This window comes from Sceloporus occidentalis, unplaced genomic scaffold, assembly GCF_023333645.1.
Source record: "Sceloporus occidentalis isolate IW3139 unplaced genomic scaffold, rSceOcc1.0.p SCAF_2, whole genome shotgun sequence".
NCBI classification, from domain to species: Eukaryota; Metazoa; Chordata; class Lepidosauria; order Squamata; family Phrynosomatidae; genus Sceloporus; species Sceloporus occidentalis.
The window spans coordinates 262,421,953-262,444,202 of NW_028316982.1; the positions used below are offsets into that span (position 1 = coordinate 262,421,953).

Here is a 22,250-nt window from a genome sequence, read left to right on the forward strand (position 1 = left end):
GGCCATGCTAGAATGGTCTTTTAAACATTAAAGAAAATATTGGTAGTTTTAGTTGTATTGTATAAGATAATCTCTGTTCCTCTTAGGGTTGCCAGGTTAAATAAGGAACATAGCGCTATTACCTTTAAAGTTTTATAGAAGAGGGAATTTCAGTCAGTGTTGTTTGCATGAAAAGTAACACCTGCTGAAATTCTCTCTTCTACATAACTGTAAAAGGTAGAAGAATCTTCAGTAAGGCTTTTGACAAGGTCCCCCACAATATTCTCTCTTTGGCAAACAAGCTAGTAAAATGTGGGCTAGACAATACAACTGTTAAATGGATTAGTAATTGATTGACTGGTCTAACCCAAAGGGTACTCAGCAATAGCTCCTCTTCATCCTAAAGAGAAGTGACTAGTGGGGTGCCAAAGTGTTCTGTCCTGGGCCCAGTGTTATTCAACATCTTAGATGAAGGAATATAGGGCCTGCTTATCAAATTTGCAGGTGACGCCAAATTAGGAGGAATAGCCAACACTGCAGAGGACTGGACCAAAATTCAAAATGACCTTAACAAATTGAAAAGCTGGGCCAAAACTAACAAAATGAATTTCAACAGGGGGAAATATAAGGTACTGCCCTTAGGCAGAAAAAATGAAATGCATAGATATAGGATGGGGAGGGGGGGATGACAACACCTGGCTTAACATGTCTACATGTGAAAGGGATCTAGGATTCTTACTTTACCAAAAGTTGAACATGAGTCAGTGTGATGTGGCAGTAAAAAAAGCCAATGCAATTCTAGGCTGCATCAATAAAAGTATAATGTCTAGATGGAGGAATGTAATAGTACCACTCTATTCTGCTTTGGTTAGGCTCAACCTGGAATACTCTGTCTAGTCCTGGGCACCACAATTAAAAAAGGATATTGAGAAACAGGAGCATGTCCAGAGGAGAGCAACCAAAATGGTGAAGGGTCTGGAAAACATGAGGAGAGACTTAGGGAGTTGGGAATGTTTAGCCTGGAGAAGAGAAAGTTAAGAGGTGACATGATAGCCATGTTTAAATATTTGAAGGGATGTCATGTTGAGTAGAGAGCAAGCTTGTTTTCTGCAGCTCCAGAGAATAGAGCCTGGAGCAATGGATTCAAACTACAGGAAAAGAGATTCCGCCTCAATGTTAGGAAAAATGTCCTGACAGTAAGAGCTGTTCAATACTGGAACACGCTCCCTTGGAGTGTGGTGGAGTCTCCTTCCGTAAAGGTTTTAAAACAGAGGCTGGATGGCCATCTATTGGGGGTGCTTTGATTGTGAGAGTTCTTGCATGGCAGGGGGTTGGACTGGATGGCCCTTGAGGTCTCTGTAAACTTTATGGTTCTCTGAACACTGTCTCTTATTTCACCTGGGAACCCTAATTCCTCTTTGCGTAGGTAAAGTGGTCCTCTGCCTAGGTGAAGTGGCCAGGGCAGGGGGATCTCCTTTTCCTTAAAAAAAAAAAAAAAAAAACCTGTCAAAAATATATTTCCTAAATTCCTTTTCTCCCTTCCTGGAGAAAAATAAATAAATGTTATATTTTGCCTTTCATGAAATGGTTAAACTGCACAAGAAGTGAGCTAGGCTAGTTGCCCTTTATAAATTTTCTAATTGCTAACAGTTTGATAATGGAAGAATCTTTTTATATCCCAGAGAGAAATAATAATAATTGTAGGCAAACAATCATGACAAGGATGTTGAGCAGAAATTAATGACCTTTTAAGGTAATTAAGGTTAACCAGGATATAAATACATGCAAGGCCAGGCCTCCTTATCCAGACAGGAGCAATTGAATGGTGACAGCAGCTTAAAAGGCTGGGATGGAGAAGGTTGTGATAAATTTAAGAGGAAAGATTGCATGAGTCAAGTGGCGTTTTCCTGTTTTACTCTTTTTAAAATATTCCAGTTCCTCTTATCTAACCTAGGGACTATCACTGCAAAGGACAAATAATATAGCTGAACTGGGAAAAGAAAAAGATGACAATAGGGTGAGTGAGTGGTCCAACAAGAGCAACCAAGTCAAAATCTTTGACTACTACAGAACCATTAAATCAATTGGATTTACCTTTGTGTTGACTCACCATTCAACAATTAGTTTAGTAGATCTTCTCTCTTTGGGACTAACCAACAGGATTCTAGCCAATGTGTTCCCTATTACAGATTGGTGAGAATTTGGTTTCAATTTTATTTTGGAAAAAGTCACCAGGTTCAGTGATAAAACACTCAGATATAGCATGGCTGACACATGCTTTGACAACAGTACATGCGAAAGGGATACTGAGGAAGGAGCAGGCTCGCTTTCTGTTTCTCCAGAGAATAGGATCTGGAGCAATGGATTCAAACTTCAGGAAAAGATATTCCACTTCAACATTAAGAAGACCCTCCTGACAGTAGGAGCTATTTGACAGTGGAACACACTCCCTCGGAGAGTGATGGAGTCTTCTTCTTTGGAGGTTTTTAAACAGAGGCTGGATGGCCATCTGTTGGGAGTGCTTTGATTGGAAGTTCTTGCATGGCAGGGGGTAGGGCTGGATGGGCCTTGAAGTCTTTTTCGACTCTGTAATTATTTGATTCATGAGTTCAATAAGAGGAAAAAGTACCTGTTTCTAATTTTTATTTATATATATAGTTAAAATTCACCCAATGCACATAAGAATCCCATCTAAATTATTGATAACAAACAACACAAAACACACTTCTTATCTCCTTCCAGTAATATCTTTGAAAATATTTTCAAATATTTTTATTAGATTGCTTGTTTTATGGTTTTTACATTTTTGTTCCATGTAGTGTTTTAACTGTTTTGTTCCAAATATTATACTGTAAATTGCCATGAGTCCCATATTGGGGGAATGGTATGATATTAATTAAATGATCATTTAAAGTGTTTGCAAGATTCTGAGAGAGTATGTGACTTGCTTAAGATCACCGAATGGGTTTCCATGGCCAAGCAGGGATTCAAACCTTGCTCTCCAGAGTCCTAGTTCAATGCTCGAACCACTATCCCATGCTGCCTATCTAAATAAACGTAGACAGACAGACACACACATACTATAAAGTATATGTGCTGTATTTTTAATTTTGTTAGCTGCCCCGATTGTTCTCAGAGGGGCGGGATACAAATAATTTATTATTATTATTATTATTATTATTATTATTATTATTATTATTACTATTCAACGTATGAAACATGCCCATTCATTTATTTGGGCATCTGTTATGTAAAACTGTGATGATGCAATGCTGTCTTCTGACTAGGGATGGTGAGCATTGTAGTTCAACACATCTGAAAGGTACCACAGTGGGAAGAAGACCCCCCCTTTTTAATAGCACTCTGTCACTGTCACTACCACTACTTTATGGTTTATTGAAATAATGGGTAATAAATTAACAAAAATTAACTCTGACCTGAATCATATTGGTAATTCCAGCTAATGCAGACCCACTGGAGCAATGGAATATACATAAGTGTTGACCCATAATTCAACAGTTGAGTCAATGTGTCTTCTCCATTGGGAGCTACCAACCAACGTAGGTCATGATTTCATTGTTTCAGTGTTTTATAACAGGCACAATTAGACACCAGCACAGTATTCAACTTGGCACCATTATAATTGTTTTTCTAGACCAAAACAGAACCTTCCACTATGCTTTATTTTTCACCACTAAGTGAAACACACTTTTTGGTTAGAAATCAAAGTTATCCTGTGCCATTGTAGTGGAAAGTGTGTGCGCATGTATGTGCCTTAAAGTTGCCTGTCAACGTATTTCACCCTGTGAATTTCATAGGGCAGGGGTAGGCAACCTGCGGTCCACGGGTCGGATGCGGCCCGGCAAGGCCTTGGGACCGGCCCCAGCCCAGTCCTGCCGCCGATTGCTGCCGGGGCCTTTGGCGTCTCGCGCGAAGGGCATGGTGGGGCAATTGTCTATAGAAGCCTCAGAAACATGCATTTATCTTAACATTTTTTAAAAAATCAGCAATTTTTTTTGCGTGTCCGCCATTTTTTATTTAAAAAGTGCCCTCCATTTGAAAATTTTGTCCTACATTTGTCCCGGTTTATTTATTTAGTTAATTTTTAAAAAATTTGTTTAATTATTTATTTTTTGGCTTGGGCCCCCCAGTTGTCTGAGGGACAGCAACCCGGCCCCCGGCTCAAAAGGGTTGCCTACCCCTGTCATAGGGTTTTCTTAGGCAAGGAATCCTCAGAGGTGGTCCTTTCCTCTGGTATTCATAGAAGGTCTCCTATCCAAGCACTAACCAGGACTGGCCCTGCTTAGCTTCTAAGATCAGATGGGATCTGGTGTCTTTAGGATACTGGGTTCAAATTCTCGATAACCATAAAACTGATTGGCTAACTTTTTGGCCAGTCACAATTACAGTCACCCCTCCATTTTTTGTGGGAGATCCATTCCGCCCCCCCCCCCCCCCGAAAACAGAAATCTGCCAGTATTCAAGCCCCACTAGCTTGAATGGCAGTGGGCACCCACAGGCATGTGCCATGGGCGTGCACCCCATTTTATGTCCCTCTGTCCCTCACACATAATCAAGGGATGCAGATTCAAAGTCCAAACAAATGGAGGGACGACTGTATTCTAAAATGTATATCACCTGGTTATCATGAGGACAAAACCAGACATGGCGGGGTGAGGGCATTGTTTTTAAGCTGTTTTGTGTCTAGTGTTACATAGGCTGTGACATTTAACAATTAAACGGATAATTGTAAATTCATTTGACAGGGATGGTGTCCAAGACAATTAGACGTGGCCTTCTGTCCCCTGTCCCGTGGCTTGTTACAAACCCAGAGTGAATGGCCCCCCAATTAAGTTTTCTTAAAACCCATTTATTTGCTTGGCCTCTTTTGCCAAAGGCAGCATTCCAAAAAATTAACAACCTTTTGTTCCTGTTCCCTACAAAGAAAACGAGCAAGCTCTATTACTTGGTGTCCCAAGGAGGTGAGCAGTACTTAATTGATTCACTGGCTTGGATCAGCACGCCCTGTTCTTTCACACTTGCAACAGTCATCATCTCCCAATTTCCAAAGAGCTGATTGTAGATTAAAGCCTTTGGCTTCGTAGAATGAATGGGATTCCCCCCCTCTTTTTTTTCTGATAGAGTTTCCTCATCATGGTTCAATTCACCTCATGAGGGTTTATAAAAATTTACCTGTCACCAGTGATGTATTCAAGTCTTTTACTGCAAGTCTCAATTCTCTACCTTTGGCCTGGTACAGACTGCCCCAAAAGGACGGTCTCCCAGCGCCTGGTTTTGCTCCACAGGGAAGCCCCAGCCTCCAGACCGTGGGACTTTCCCACAGAGCAAAAAGAACCCACAAAAAGCAGGTTCTTCTTGCGGCGCCATTATGACGCCACAGTGCGCCCATCTGTACAGGGCATCCGTCACATCAAAATGGTGGTGCCCATCTGTACAGGGTGCCACCATTTTGACGTATGGAATACATGCTAGGGTTGCAGTTTGTCTGTAAGCGACACCCTGAGGCAACCCTAGCATGTCATCAAGACGTGCCATGAGGCCCATCTGTACTGGGCCTTCAAGTCTCAAGTTGAGTCTCAAGTCCTTGTAAGATACTTTTGAGGAAAAAGGGGGAGTGCGGTGTGTTTCTTGGAGGGGAACGGCAAATTGGTTAGGCAATGGGCTTGAGGCAGAAAGATCTTTATAAAGCTTTTCAAAAAACTTTAGAAGACTCCTCCTATGTGCAGTGGGGACAGGCTGCCGAGCAGACCTTAAGCCCATTGCCTAACACGTTTGCTGTTCACCTCCAAGAGACACAACCTGTGCTTTAGCCCTGAAAGAGGGGGGTCTGCTCAACAGCCTGCCCCCAATGCACATCACAGGAGCCTTCTAAAGCATTTGAAAACTTTAGAAGCATCCTTCAAGCCCACTGCCTAATACATTTGTTGTTTCTCTCTGAGAAACATGTCCCATGCTTTGAGGGTGGGTCTTGCCTGCTGCTTGAAGTGAATGATGCCAGCAGCTGCAGCAGTTTGCTTTTGCTTGACCTTCCTGGGAAGTGCAAGATTTCATCCTCGCCTCTCCCTCTTCGCTCTCCAGGTTAAGTGCAGTCCACTTTGGCTACCTCATGAGAAATCATGACTCATTAGAAAATACAATAGTGCAATAATGGCATCACTAGGGTTGGTGTCACCCAGTACAAGGGGGCACACTGCCTTGGGCCCAGATTGGCCCCCCCAGCCTTCAGAGTCCTGAATGGTTGCTGCCGCATGGGATTCTGAAGGCACTGCCACCATCAGCATCTGCTGCTACCAAGAAAAGTGTCCTTTATTGCTTGCCCAGTAACTGGGCCAGTCCTTCTGGGCATACCATTCTGGGGTGTCAGAAAGTGCACTCTGCACTCCCTGCACCCCCCTAGTGATGCCATTGGTAGAGGGCAGTAAAAATAAAGGAAGACTGCACTCCAGATGACTAGACTCAATCAGGGAGGTCACAAGCCTGAACCTGCAGGACCTGACCAGAGAGGCTGAGAATAGCAGGTCACAGAGAGGGCTTATTCACAGGGTCACCATGATTTGAAGTCAACTTGAAGGCAGCTAACAACAACAAAAACTTCTGCAGTTGGATCAGTTTTTGCAGAGAATAAGCTGAGGAGGAAAGTGGGGGGAGGAGAGAGAAACTGGGACATTTTAAAAGCAGCTGAAAAAGTGGGATGGGAACGTCTCTGCCATATCGGAATAGTTGTAAAGTATTTGATTGGATTGTCATAAGTTTCATAAATAGTTTTGTTGAAGGCACATAACAACACATGTCCAAAGGAATCATAGAAGCATGGGGGAGGGATATGGCCTCACTGGCCCTGTGCCTTAACAAAATAGCCATTCTGTCTCCCCTCTTTTTCTAATTGGCCAGAGGTTTTCTACGCATCACTTTCTCCTCCTCTGGAGCCCAGGCAGCCTTTAAGGTTCAGCTGCATAATAATAGCCTCCCATGGTTCTTCTCTCTCCAGCTGTCTTGCTTACTTTTTCCATTCTTTGAAAGCATTCCCTTCTCAAGGGCAGAGTGTATGTATAAAGCTGGCTCTCCACCAAGAAGTGCTAACAAGTGCCAATAGAGAAAAGAATTCCAAATATGCATTGTGTCTTCTTTCAAGAGGGAGTTTCAAGCTGGCACATTTCAAGGCTGCCTCTATGGAGTTGTACGGAGAGAGGGGTGGCAGTGGGAATAATGGAAAGGAGGAGGAACTCATGCTCTGAAAATTGATGGCTTGTAGTTCCCTTGCAAAACAAACTCTTCTAGACAGCCTAGACATGGTGGCCTACTTTTTTCCCACTGAGTGAGAGACAGAGAGCGCTTCAGAGCATAGGTGCAGGCTAATATAATGGCATAACCACCCACATTGATGGTCCTTGCCAGCCGATTTGATTGTAAGAGTGAGGCATGCAGTAAAATCAGCAGAGTCAAGAGTGAGAAATGATAGGAGGTGCAATGCAGCAACATCTGGAGGAGCACACATTCCCAGTCTCTGGTCCAGACATTACAAGAGTCTCCAAGACTCCCTGTCCCCCACTGTTCTGCTTAGATAATATGATATCTCTTTCTAAATATCTGAAGGGAGGAGATACTGAAGATGGAGCAAGTTTGTTTTTCCAAAGCTCCAGAGAACAGGACCCAAAACTATGGATTCAAATTACAGGAAAAGTGATTCTACCTCAACATTGGGAAGAACTTCCTGACAGTAAGATCTGTTCAACAGTGGAACATACTTCCTCGAAGCGTGGTAGGAGTTTCTTTCTTTGAAGGTTTTTTTTTTAAATATTCTTTATTGATTATTTACAAATAAAATCAAATATTTACATCTTTTTTTTACTCTGTTCATGAGTTTTGTTTGTATTCCCTCCCTCCCTTCCTTATGGTTCCATTTCTCTTTGAAGGTTTTTAAACAGAGTCTGGATGGCCATCTTCCAGGAATGCTTTCATTGTGTATTCCTGCATGGCAGGGGGCTGGACCTAATGGCCCTTGAGGTCTTTTGATTATATGATTATGTTAGGCATGCCATGAGGGAATGTGGGGTGGAAACCCCCCCCCCCCCACACACACACACAGAGAAAGAGAGTTGTAAAAAGTTGTGAAATACATCGCTAGCAGAAACACATTCTTAGAATTTGAGGAAACTGCACTGATGGTCCTGAGGCACTGGGTCCTTTAATAACTATAGCAGGGCCTCATGAGCCCTCCAGATGCTTTTCAACTACACTTCCCAGTAGTTGAACTTACAATGGTTCTCAATCTTTGGTCCTCCAGATGTTTTGAACTTCAGCTCCCAGAACTCCTGACTCTTGGCCACTCTGGCTGGGGCTTCTGGGAGCTGAAGTCCAAAAGACGCAGAGGACAAAAATTTGGGAATCACTGGACTTCAGCATATTTCAGCCTTGGCTCTGCTAGCATTCTGAAAATGCTTGGAAGGCCACATGATTCCCACTTCTGCTTTAGGGGCATTGAGGATTCTCTGCCAGGGCACTCCAGTGCTTCTCCAAACTACAAACCCCAACATTCCATAGGATGGAGCCATGGTAGTGAAAGTGAATACTAGCATTATAATGTTGTAGTGTGAGTGGGTCCCAGCTTCCTCTCTAATTTAATTTTTTAATCATTTTATCTGACTCAAATTACATGTGATGCTTGATGCCATGATGCTTTTCTTTTATGGTGGAGCAAGTACTGTCACTTTTTTTATTAGAAGTATGTCCCTTATACTACTACTGTCTGCTTTGGCTCCTTCAGAATGGCCCTGTGGTGTCAAATTCTTCCTTATGTCCTATGCAAAGTGGGAAGATGTAAAATTAGGAAGGGTTTTGCAGGGGGAGAAGCAAGAACCCTCCCCTGTCCAATTCCTCCTGCGGAGAAAATGTTATTACACAGTAGAGATGTGAAATTCTGTCTGCTTCATGTTTTATTGCATTTCTCAGAAATTCCTGCCTTCATCCCACTTCAGTACTAAGTTTCAAGATCGTTTTATTTTTTTTAACTTTATTTCCTGGATGGAAACGAATGTGTATTTCTGACCATATCCTTTCCTTTCAATATACATTTTCATATATTTATCCCTTATTGACTGAAGCTTTTAAAAATGCATGTATGGTTGTGTGCACATTTCTCTTTGCTGAAATATTTCACAAGCTTTGGAAACGGATGATTTTCCAAGGCAAGATGCTTTTTGTCCCATTGCTGATTTCAGGAGGGTCACAATGGACACAGACATATCCAACAGATTTCATTTCATTTCCCTATTGTTCAACCTCCTGTCTTTTGTGCTCCCTGGAGGTGCTGTTTGAATGGAGGAGAGAAATAGGAACTGTGCAAAACAATATTTAGCTTTCTCTAAGAACAAAAGAGAAAAGAAACAACACTGAACAAAGAGCCATTGCTGCAGCAGGTGACAAAACTGTATTGTATTTGAGTATCTTTACAAAATGAGTAGAATGAATGGTTCAATTTCTGGCAAACATACATAAATATGTACACAATCTGTTGCTTCAAAAGTTCCATTAACTCTCTGGATTGGCTGTGATACATTCAAAAATAGGCATGCCATGGCATACAGTCAGAGAAATCAGCAATCTACAGATAATGGAGGTGGATGTTGTTTCTCTAAAATATGGCAGAGGGGTGTTTTTTAAATTTCCTTTTAAAGCATGGGTGACTCAGTGTGCCAAACCACACCGGAAAAACAGCCCCAGTGATGATCCCTTTATGTTTGAAAGCTACACCTCGTATTTGAACATATCATCAGGCACTTCTGGCTTCTGGAAAAAAAACAATTATTTTTTAAAAGCACCATTGAAGAAGGGATATCAGCACCCTGAACAACACCAGGATAGGATTTTTTTAATGTATATAAATCATAGGAAAAATAGCCCCATGTTTTTTAATGGTAAGTGACCTGGATTTTTTTCCGACATGGTGAAAAATTACAGCTCAGTTTGACAGTAATTGCAAAACAATCCACAACTGGCCAGTTGGCTTTGTTCCATACAAAATGGGATGGTACAACATCCAACTCCAGCCTTTGTGGAGGAGCCACGGAGTATCACAGAGAAAGCACCATCTAGAGGCAGGACTGGCTACTTGGTTCAAGAAATGAAGAGGTCTAATGGGCCCTATTTGGTTCCAGTGATGGATGTCATCTTAGTTTTCCCAAAATGCTATGCTCTCAAAGTTCTGTCATTCTGAAACAATGTCAGTTTTTAAAATGGATGCAACTCCCAAAACCTGGTGGCCATCAATGGGCACTGTTATATTCTTACGACTGCATCCACAATGATGTAGAAGATGGCAGAAATTCTGGGACATCACAATTGGGTGCCCATCACTTGGGTACAGAACAAGAGGGCTTGACAATTATCATCACCATTTATAGGCCCAGGAGAATATTGGCATCAGACCTGTGTGTTGTATGTTGTGAATGCATCTTCAGCTTTCCCCCAGACATCTCTTCTCCCCTGCAATTCCCAGAACTTTTCATCCTGATGAGACAAATAAATCTCAGGGAATCTCATCTGGGGATGGTAGGGGAATCACCATCTCTTCTCCCCTGCAGATTTCAACACCTACCAACTACTTTGCAACTCTATGACAATGAAAGTTCAAGACAAAGGTCTGCCATTGGTTGCTGTGCTTGAATTTTCCACTGAATCTAAATATGTGTTTCTTTTGCTTTCTCTCACTCTCACTCTTAATCTCTCTCATACACACACACATACACACACACACAGAGGGAGGAGGGAGAGGAAGCTGTCTGTCCACATTTTGCAAAGTCCAAAATCCCTTGTGATGGTTTTCTTCTGCTTCTCACTGGCTGGCAGCTGAAGCTTGAGAGGCAGCCTCAGTGCTAAGGCCTTAGAAACTCTAGTGGCACAAAAATATCGGCTAAACAGAGCAGCCCTTCAATATTTTTCCTTATGATGGAAGAAATACAAGCTCAAATTGCGACTGGATAACAAGTGATATCATTCTGTGCAATCATGCTGCCACATGATCATAGAGTAATCTCTGACAATGCTGGCTCTTTGGCTTAGTAACAGAGATGAGCACTGCTCCCTATGGTCAGACATGACTTGACAACCTTGTCAAGAGGTAATACCTTTACCTTTTAACAAGTGACAAAGGTTTGAGGAAAGTGTTTCTGTGGAAGAAGGTGGTCTACCAATAGGGAACTCTATTTCTAACACAGGGGCTGTGCAGACCAGCCATTAAGGCCAGCCTGGGTGCAGAGTCAGGGCATGGAGTCCATATGAAGCATGCCCCAACTCCGTCCCCATGGCAGTGCTATGGCATGCACTGCACCACATGGCGTGCAGTGTCATGGCACTCCTCTGGTGTTGCATCCACATGATGCAGCACCAAAGGAGTGCCATAAAGCTGTAGTGCCAGCATTACGGTGCCCTTTCCAGGGCACAAAAGGAGGTGCTTTTTGCGGCTCCTTTTTATGCCCCGAAAAGGCCAGATCGGGACTGTGGTGTGTGGTTGCCACAGCCCCAATCTGGCAAAAATGGAGGCGGCTGCAGGCCACCCCTTCAGGGGCAGTCTGCACAGCACCTTTGTTCTCTAGCTCCAGCTATCAGAATAGGTTTACCTAACAATTATTGGCCAAAGTCCATAGTCAGGAGTATTTTGTTCTTCGTCTGAAATTTACTGTGGTAACCTCAGTATGTGTTAGCCATAAGGAAAAGGCCATATTGGCTCCAAGCTTAGTTTTGGCCAGTAGAATAATGTCTGAACTGGCAAAGCCTGGCTTGTGATTAGCTGGTGAAGTATAATCATAATCTGTGGATTAATCCATTTGTAAAGTACAGTTAGTAGTAACTACAGTTTGGGATGACATCTCTTTTTGCAAATCTTTGTTATGGCCATAGCTTCATTCCAGAGGTCACTTCAGCATGGAAAATGAATCCATTTAAGCTCCATTGAACCAGGCTTTTTCAAAATGCCCAGTTACAAGGAAAGAATCCAAAACCCTGAGGACAAGCTCAACCAACCACTCTCCATGTAACTGAAGGTGGGATAGATCACTCAAAGCAAAGATGCTGCCATGGGCAACACATCTTGGGGATATGGGCTGGCATTCTATCATGACATATGCAGCTGTAAGTTCTCCTGATGGAAGTGGGCAAACATTTTTGTCAGATGTGAGACAGCCATACAAATACAGGCTAGAATTCACGATCACAATTATGAATCAGTAACTTAGAATTATGCATTTGTAATTTATTCATATTCATGATCTCTATGTATTCAATAGTATAGAAAATATATGGCAATGCTAACAATATCCCGATTCTGACTTACCAGGTAACAGCCACTGCTAGCAATGGGGATCTGTTCTCCTGTCAATTAGGACAAAGGCTGATGTCTCCATTCCTCTCCCACAAACCTTCTGCAGTGCAAGGAGGAATTGCAACAGAGATTCTGCTTCTGGCAATTGCACTGGAGATTAATGTGAGAGAAAGGTGGAACCATCAATCTGCTGTTCTTGATCAACAGGAGAACAGATTCCTGTCACTCACAGTGGCTTTTGCCCAGTAACTCAGAAATGGGGGGTGGCTGGGCTTAGAGATGCTACTTAGTTATGTAACCAAGGTAGTTATGTAGCTAAGCAAATGATCTAGAATCTCAGCCACAGTTCAATGACCCATTTGTGAGAATATCCATGTCAGACTTGCTTTGCCTATAGGAGGGTAGAGATAAATATTGAAGTGCTGGCACTCATCATGACTATAGTTGGAATGTGCAAGTTGCCTTATGGGGAACATTGGACATTTATGCCTGATGCAGAACATTTATTTGCATGCTGTTCAAGACTGAAGAAATGGAGTTGCACATGTGGTGCCATTGTGCATACAAATTCTCCATTCCCATTTGGATTGTGAATTCAGTTGTGCAAGGCTGGCATTCAAAACAAGTGTAACTCCACATGTGGAGAACTATTGTTAGTCCACTCACCTTGACTCGTGTCTGCGAGAAGGCTTTAAATGTGCAGGCAGCTCTATTAATCCATATCAACCCAAAGATCCAAAAGATTCATTGCCTCAAAGCCCAGGGGACCCTTATCTTTGGAGGTTTTAAAATAGAGGCTGGATGACCACCTGCCAGGAGTACTTTCATTGTGTATTCCTGCATGGCAGAAGGTTGGTCTGGATGGCACTTGTGGTCACTTCCAACTCTATAATTCTATGATGCTATGTACTTGATATCAGTTCTATCAATTTCTATCAGTCTTATAAAGTAAATGGGTTTTAACTGACTCTTCAAAACCAAATCATCCCTAATCCTTTGCATGACATCAAAGCTAGATCAACCAATTTATTGTTGCTAGGACCATCTAGGCTTGCAACTAAGATCAGAAGGAGAGGTTATCATGATGGGAGTGATAGATCATGTCATTGACTCTAATAATCAATAAGGTCCTGACACTTTGACCCTGTCAGCTGTAGCTCCACTATAACACTGACCACTAGCTAGAAGGAAATGTTCATCCTGGGCTGAATCAACTGGAGAAATCTCATATTGAAGTCACTGCTGCCAAACAAAAGTAAAGTGAGTGGATTTCCCTGAGATTCTTAGGAAATTAGATGCCACCTCTCATGCAACATTCTGCAGCTGTTCTGTATTCCCACAGAAACAAGACAAGTGCCCATCTCTGAATATAACAGCTGCTTGAAAAATCAGCCAAAGCTGCTGAAACCAAATGGATTTCAGGCTTCTTCAGGTTGCATTCACCTTCAGGGCAGGCATTCTACTGCTACCCTCTACTTCAGATCATCTGTTGAGGGCATTTCTTGTCTGGTTGCAGAGGCAGTCCTTAGCTCCCCCATCAGCGGGGTTGATGACTCTGCATCAGGTTTTAATCTGAATGTTATAAACCATCAGGTTTTAATCTGAATGTTAAAGCTGCTATTCAAGGTGCTGAATTTACTTAGGGAGGGGGTAGAGTTCAGCACTTTGAATAGTTCCTCTACAATTAGAATGGAGTGGATTCACTGCCTCCCATTGCAATCTCTTATTTCTTTTTTGACCCCTAAAAGCAGCCATAGCTGCTGGAGAAGAACTCCACAACCATACTTAATGCTCACCATAAGTGAGCTTTTCAGAATTCCAGAAGGGAATGGAAGGTACATGAAGACTAGTGACATTAACACAGAAGAAACCCATCACACCAACCTTGTCATGGAGGATTTTCTACCAGCACGATGAAATTTGACAGTCATGAGGGCCAGCCAATCCATTGTGCCCACAGATTTAATACAAATGACCTCCATAGCTAATAAGGTGGGCCTCCCTGTTAATTCCTGCATCCTGGTATTTATAAAACAGAATGGTGCACATTGCCAATATAGGAGTCTGATTTCCCCAACCCCCTGATAAGCAATCAAGGCCTCTGTGGGATGTTCATTGTCTTTACCCCTCCCTACAGTGCTGATAGTTACCCGTGATCCAATAACAAATCTGTGCATATTTGAGAGGAGTAATGCGGACGGCCACATTGAAATCCTGGGGCGAGCCATTGGTGTCCACCCATTGGTGCCCAGAAAAAATCCCAATGATTTTACGTTCCCATTTGTGATTTTGTCTCTTCCACATTCGCACGTAAACCCCAGAGCCACTGGCCCCTGGCTGGGCATCGCACTGTTGGTACAAGAGATCGTACGTTTCATCCTTGACATCGCAGAAACGGTAGACCAGGTTGCCTGGTCGATCATTGTCGTAGCCTGAGAAATGAATCCTTCCTCCAGGCAACTGCCTTGCTGTTGGGCTCACCCCTATTTTCATGAACTTCCGCTTGTGAGGTTTCTTGAGTTCCAATAGGGCATAGTCATAGTCCATGCCAATGTCATTGGCGTTCCCTTTTATCCACCCTTTGGGGACATGGGTCCGTTTCACTCGGATCCACTGGAATTTCAATTTCTCTGGCTCTAGAGAACTACTGACATTTGCCCCTTTGCTACCATCTTTTGGTCTGGGCCTCAGAAACCCTACTCGCAGTTTCTTGACTCCCTTGACATAACTTTTGCCATCGTGAATGCAATGAGCAGCTGTCAAGACATGTTTCTCAGCCACCAGTGTTCCCGTGCAGCCTGTAGACAACTTCACAGAAGTGGAAAAGGGATAGTTTAACAAGAAGTCTTTGCCAAAAATGCTAAACCTCGTGTCATATCCGTAGATTTGTCTTTTGGTCCGAGATCTGCTTTGTCCCCCTGTGCTGCCACCAGTAACAACATAGATGCCGACTTCTGTCTCAGTGCGGGAACCATTGGAGTACAAAGTCTCGTAGGACAAATATTCCTTCACCTCTTCGTAAGTTGGAAGTGGAGAACGTTTGTGGCAGGAGGGACCACAAGGGGACATCACTTCCAGTTTGGCTTCTGCATCAAACTGGGGTTTGTCCAAATTAACAGTCAACTGTGGCAAAACAACTGGGACCTTGTAGGATGGCCAGGTTGGCTTCCAGAGAGACTGGGAAGGTAAGACACCTTTTACGGTGGACAGAAATAAGAGAAAAACAGGTAGCCCCACCATAGCAATCCCTGATCTGTAAAAAGGAAGAGAAAATAAATATTCTTATTACTAGCAGGAAAACAATCAACACAGTTCAAATGGCACCTTGCTAAAGATGCAAAAGTCTGTTGAGCATTGCTAAACAATACATTTATATTGATGTCTAGAGAGAAGGAAGTCAAAAAGTGACTGTAAGGCTTAATAGAGGGAGAACCCAGTGTATTGTAGTGGTTTGATCATTGGATTATGACTCTGTGGAGAATAGAATTTGAATCCTGACTCTGCGATAAGAATACACTGGGTGACTTTGGACATGTCACGCTTTGTCGGCCTTAGAAGATGGCAAAGGCAAACCCCCTCTGAAGAAACTTGACAAGAAAACTGTGTGATAGTTCACCTTAGGGTTGTCATGAGTCCAAAATGATCTGAAGGCATAGAACAACAAGAACAATATGCTCTCGCGGCGGCGGCGGCGGAGTGAAAGGGCAAGCGGCAGGGCGTCTTCGGCCCCAGGAACATCCCCCTCTCCCAAGCAGCGCAGCAGCAGCCAAGCCAGGAGCAAGGGCCCCGCCCAGGGCCCATAAAAGGCCCAGGAACATCGCCCCTGGACTCGCGGCGGCGGAGGGAAAGGGCAGGCGGCAGGGCGTCTTCGGCCCCAGGAACATCCCCCTCTCCCAAGCAGCGCAGCAGCAGCCAAACCAGGAGCAAGGGCCCTGCCCAGGGCCCATAAAAGGCCCAGGAACATCGCCCCTGGACTCGCGGCGGCGGCGGCGGCGGAGGGAAAGGGCAAGCGGCAGGGCGTCTTCGGCCCCAGGAACATCCCCCTCTCCCAAGCAGCGCAGCAGCAGCCAAGCCAGGATCAAGGGCCCCGCCCAGGGCCCATAAAAGGCCCAGGAACATCGCCCCTGGACTCGCGGCGGCGGCGGCGGCGGCGGAGGGAAAGGGCAAGCAGCAGGGCGTCTTCGGCCCCAGGAACATCCCCCTCTCCCAAGCAGCGCAGCAGCAGCCAAGCCAGGAGCAAGGGCCCCGCCCAGGGCCCATAAAAGGCCCAGGAACATCGCCCCTGGACTCGCGGCGGCGGCGGCGGCGGAGGGAAAGGGCAAGCGGCAGGGCGTCTTCGGCCCCAGGAACATCCCCCTCTCCCAAGCAGCGCAGCAGCAGCCAAGCCAGGAGCAAGGGCCCCGCCCAGGGCCCATAAAAGGCCCAGGAACATCGCCCCTGGACTCGCGGCGGCGGCGGCGGCGGAGGGAAAGGGCAAGCGGCAGGGCGTCTTCGGCCCCAGGAACATCCCCCTCTCCCAAGCAGCGCAGCAGCAGCCAAGCCAGGAGCAAGGGCCCCGCCCAGGGCCCATAAAAGGCCCAGGAACACCGCTACTGGACTTCACTTATTATTATTATTATTTTTCTGAAACCACGCCGCCTCCTGGGGATGTATGGCGAAACAAACGAAGGGTAGGGTTACTAATCCCCAGCTCTTCATTCAGTAGCGGGTTCTTCAACTGTATGTTGGATCTTCCACCCGGTTGTTCTTGAAGTAGAATCCCCGATGGGAGGGAAGAGTCGGAGATAGCCCAAAGTGAGCTTATGTTTGTAATTGTATTTTTGCAGTTAGGCTTCCGTTCCCGCTACTTTGAGCCTTAAGGCAGGAGTGACGCCCATCCCTTTTTAGCTTGTAGGTCAGTTTAAAGATACAGGTACAGCTAGAATACTGAAGAGGGACAGGCTATATTGGAAAGCTTATTTTGTGAGCTTGGCAACTAAAATACTGTATGTGAATTAAGTTTTTCTTTCTTTCTTTCTTTTTTTTTTTTTTTTTTTTTTTTTTGGGAGAGAAGACCCTTTGATTAAGGATTATGGAGGAGGGAAAAACTAATGTAAGTCCCGGTCCTATTGAAGGCAGGGTTCAGGAGACCCCATGTTCTTTGGGTCTCACTGATTTTACTAGGATACTGAAGGAGGAGATGCTAAAACTGAGACAGGAAATAAGAGAAGAAATTAGAGTGGAGATAAGAGAAGAATTAAGATTAGAATTTAAGGGGGTAAGGGAGGAAATAAAAGTAGACATACAAAAGGAGTTACAGGAGTTAAAAACCGAGGTCAAGGAAAGTGTTAAACAATTTTCTAGAGAATTGGATGAATTGAGCAAAAAAATTTCTAAATTCGAAAAAGATTCGGAAATTTGTGGAAATAGGATAGTATTATTGGAAAAGGATTGGGAAAGGGAAAAAACAATAGTGCACTGGTAGAATTAAGACTGAAAGAAAGAGCTTTACGAATTCGAGGATTGCAAGAAAGATACAATGAGGATTTGAATGAACGTCTAATACCAGCTCTAGCTGACTTTATCAAATGGTCACACGAGTTGTTGGATCTTGAAGTGGATAAAGTGTATAGGGTTAATTCAAAGGTAGCGACAAACAAGAGACTTCCCAGAGACATAACAATATTTTTTGTAAGAGAAAGAGTTAAAAAATTGATTTTGGAAACTAGTTATAAAAAAAAACTATACATTGATGGACAAGAGATAAGGATTTTTAAGGAAATTCCTCACATAATTTTGCAGAGAAGAAAAGATTACGATTTAGTAACTCAGTATCTTAGAAAAGAGGGAATAAAGTATAAATGGGGGAAATTAGAAGGGATTATTTTTTATTTGAATGCAAAAAAATATGTAATAGACTCACAGGAGAAAATTCAAGCATTCTTAGCAGATTTAAAGAAAAAGGAAGAAGAACGACCCTCAGAAAGAGGAACGGAATCTTCTAAACAACAAGTAAGAGATGAGGAAATTGGAATACAAACAAGATGTGAGGGGAAACCCGAGCAGGGAAACCCAAATGGAAGGGAACTTAGGAAGAGGAAAAAAGATTTGGCTAAACACAAAGAGGACAAAGAAATGGGTTCGGAAGACTCGATAGAATCCGAGGACGAAAGAGATATAAAATCGGGAGAAGAATCAGATGAAAATTTAGATCAGCTATTGTCAGAGAGTAAAAAACAATTAGAATTAAGTAGAGAAATCAGGGAAAAATATACAGGTAATAAACAAGGTATAAACACCAAGAGGAGGAAAGGCAGGAAACAATCGATAAAGAAGAGATAAAAAAAAAAAAGAGGCGATATTAGGATGACGATGCAGTCAATTTTCTCCTGGAATGTTAATGGTCTAAATTTGAAGAATAAACGTAATAAAATTTTTCATTATTTAATCAAACATAAAGCGCAAATTTATTGTTTACAAGAAACACATATAAAACTGGAGGATGTTAAATTATTGGAAAACCCAATCTTAGGTAGATTGTTTGTAGCATCAAGTGAAACAGAGAAAAAAAGAGGAGTAGTGACGTACGTAAGCAATAATGTAGAGGCAAAAGAAGTGTTTAAAGATAGAGAAGGCCAGTATATAGCTGTAGAAATTTTATTTCAAAGGGAAAAGATTTTGTTGATTAATTTATATGCCCCGCAGGAGAATAAAACAAATTTTTACAGAGAATTGCATGCGAAACTTAAAGAATTGGTTTATGAGAAAATTATAATAGCTGGGGACTGGAATGGAGTATTGGACGTTAGAAAGGATAGAGCAAGACAAAACCACAAGGAAGGCCAGGGTAAATTACCACTTACGGCCTTTGAAATGATAGAAGACTTAGAATTGGAAGACATGTGGAGAATCTTATATGGAAACAAGAAAGATTTCACATTGTACTCTAATAGATACAAAACTTGGTCTAGGATAGATTTAATATTAACATCTAAACTAATTAATACAGATATATCTAATATAGAAATCCTCCCAATGGTAATGTCAGATCACTGCCCGGTAAGACTTCTGTTAAAACAAAGAGTGAAGGAATTATTTTGGAAGATGAGCAATTTCCTATTATCCGATGAAAAAATAGTAAATAAAATAAGACAAGAAATTAAATTATATTTTCATGAGAATATGGAAAAAGGAACGCCTATGCAAGTTGTCTGGGACGCGGGCAAAGCGGTTTTTAGGGGACTGTTAATACAACAGGAAAAAAGGAAGAAGAGAGAAAAGCGGGAAAAAGACAAAGACCTGTTTGAAAGGTTGAAAATTAAGGAGCAAGAGGCTAAAAGCAAACCAGGAGATGAGGAAGTGATTAATGAATTGCAGTTGATTCAAAATAAGATTAATGAAAATATAATTCAGGAAATTATAGATAAAATTAAATTTAGTAAATATAACGAATTTGAAAATGCTAATAAAGTTGGAAGATGGCTTGCCTTTAAATTGAAAAAGAGAAAAGAGAAGAGATTAATATCGAAACTGAGACAAGGAGAAGTTCTGATTACTCACCAGGATAATTTAAAGGAAGTGATTAGGAATTATTATGAGATTCTTTATAGGGAAAAGGAACCATCTCAAGAATCGAGGGTTAATATAAGAGAGTACATAAAAGATAAAACTGGTCTTGGTTTATCTGAATCTCAAGTTAACAACTTAAATGAACCAGTCTCTGTAGAAGAACTTGAAAATGCAATCAAAAAGCTCAATGAGGAAAAAGCTCCCGGCCCTGATGGGCTGTCAGGAAAATTTTATAAGACCTTTAAAGAAGAACTAATACCCCCCCTACTTAAGACTATAAATGGTATAGATCGGGGATCTTACCCGGAATCTTGGCGTCAATCTGTAACAACGTTAATTCAAAAAGAAGGTAAAGACCCTGAGTTAATAGAGAATTACTGTCCTATTTCGCTTTTGAATAGTGATTATAAGATCTTTACTACTATCCTTTCAGAGAGATTGAAAAAGATACTAACATCTATAATTAACTTAGAACAAGCAGGTTTTTTACCAAAAAGGCATTTGAAAGATAATATTAGATTAATTGTTAACATGATAGAGTTCTTTCAGATGCATAGAAGTAGAAAATTGGGGTTAGTATTTTTGGACATTGAAAAAGCTTTCAATAGCGTGAATTGGGATTTTTTAGAGATTGCATTGGATGAATGGGGTATAAAGGGTAGATATAAGAATTGGATAATGAACATATATAGTAAACAGAGTACAAGGGTTATAGTAAATGGGGAGAAGACGGACTTAATTAATATTGAGAAAGGGACCCGCCAAGGTTGTCCATTGTCACCCTTGCTTTTTTTACTAGTAATTGAAATTCTCAATAATAAAATAAGGAAAGATGTCAGAATACAAGGGTTGGAATTCCCAAAATATAAATTCAAACTTTGTGCCTTTGCGGATGATGTGGTGATTATTTTGGAGAACCCAAAAAAATCAATTCGAATACTAGAAGAAGTTTTAGAGGAATTTAGTAATTTATCAGGTCTTAAGGTGAATAAAAAGAAAACTGGGATCCTAACCAAAAATTTGTCTAAAAGAGAAAAAGAGGAATTTGGATCCTGCACACAGTGGCAGTTGATTGATAAAGCGAAATACCTAGGTATAAATTTGACTGAGAACAATCAAGACTTGTATAAAAATAATTATGTTCCGGTTTGGGAGAATATAAGGTTAGATCTAAAAAGATGGGGAAAACAAAGATTATCTTTGTTAGGGAAGATCGCAACAATTCAAATGAAGGTTCTCCCCAAAATGCTTTTTCTTTTTCAAACATTGCCATTTATAACAAACAAGTTACCTTTCAAGATCTGGGAAAAGGATATTGTGCGATTTCTGTGGCAGGAAAAGAAACCTAGGGTTAAACTTAAGGTACTGCAGGACACTAAGAGCAGAGGAGGATTGGGATTACCCAATTTGGAACTGTACCATAATGCATGCGCCCTAAACTGGATTAGAAATTGGATTTCGTTGGAGGACGGCAAGATGGATTTTATAGAAGGTTATGGTTTAAAGTTAGGCTGGCATGCATATATTGATTATGAAACAAATAAGGATAAAATGCAATTTAAACAACATTATATCAGGAACTCCCTGCTAGTTATTTGGAATAAGTATAAAAAATTATTTTATAGAGGATTACCAAAATGGACCTCCCCACAGGAAGCATACCACAAGAAAGAAAATAATGTAACAACTAATTGGTTGAGATATGAGAATCTACTAACGAGAACGGGAAGTTTAGAGGTTTTGAAATCTGAAGAGGATATATTTAAACTAGACCCCCACCTTACGTGGTTAAAATACTTGCAAATTAGAGAAGAATGGAAGAGAGATAAAGAGGCATTAGATAAACAAGATACACAGCCTGAATTTGATAAGATTATTAGAGGTTCTAGAATTAAATTAATTAAAAAAGTTTATATATTTCTTTTAAGTATCGAAATGTGGGATGAAACAGTAAAAACCAACATGGTAAGATGGGCACAGAATATTCAAAGGGACATACCTATGACCAGTTGGGAAAACGTATGGAAAAGAAATTTACGTTTCACTTCTTGTAATAACTTGAAAGAAAACTACTACAAGCTATTTTATAGGTGGTATTTGTCCCCAACTAGACTTGCTAGAATTGCTAAACACAGAAACTCCAGTTGTTGGAAATGCGGCGAAAAAGGAGGCTCCTTTTACCACTTATGGTGGACATGTAAGGATGCCCAAAAATTCTGGAAGCAGATCCATAGACAAATAATTGGTACTTTAAAGAAGAACATACCTTTGAGCCCAGAATTATTTTTGTTAAATATAACAGATGGTATTCAGGATAACATGATACAAGATGAGCAGAGTGTTTTATTATACATGATTACTTCTGCGCGGTTGAAATGGGCTCAGT

The 22,250-nt window shown here is 41.9% G+C and overlaps 1 protein-coding gene across 1 annotated transcript in view; it reads right to left on the reverse strand.

Annotated features, from left to right (window-relative positions):
* Window positions 1–9,426: 9,426 nt before the first annotated feature.
* PRSS23 (serine protease 23) overlaps window positions 9,427–22,250 on the reverse strand; it is a 30,453-nt gene continuing 17,629 nt past the window's right edge. The window contains exon 2 of the mRNA XM_089512874.1: window positions 9,427–15,569. Within this exon, the coding sequence (XP_089369000.1) occupies window positions 14,438–15,569 (1,132 nt within the window). The 3' untranslated portion in view covers window positions 9,427–14,437. The remainder of the gene's footprint in view (window positions 15,570–22,250) is intronic.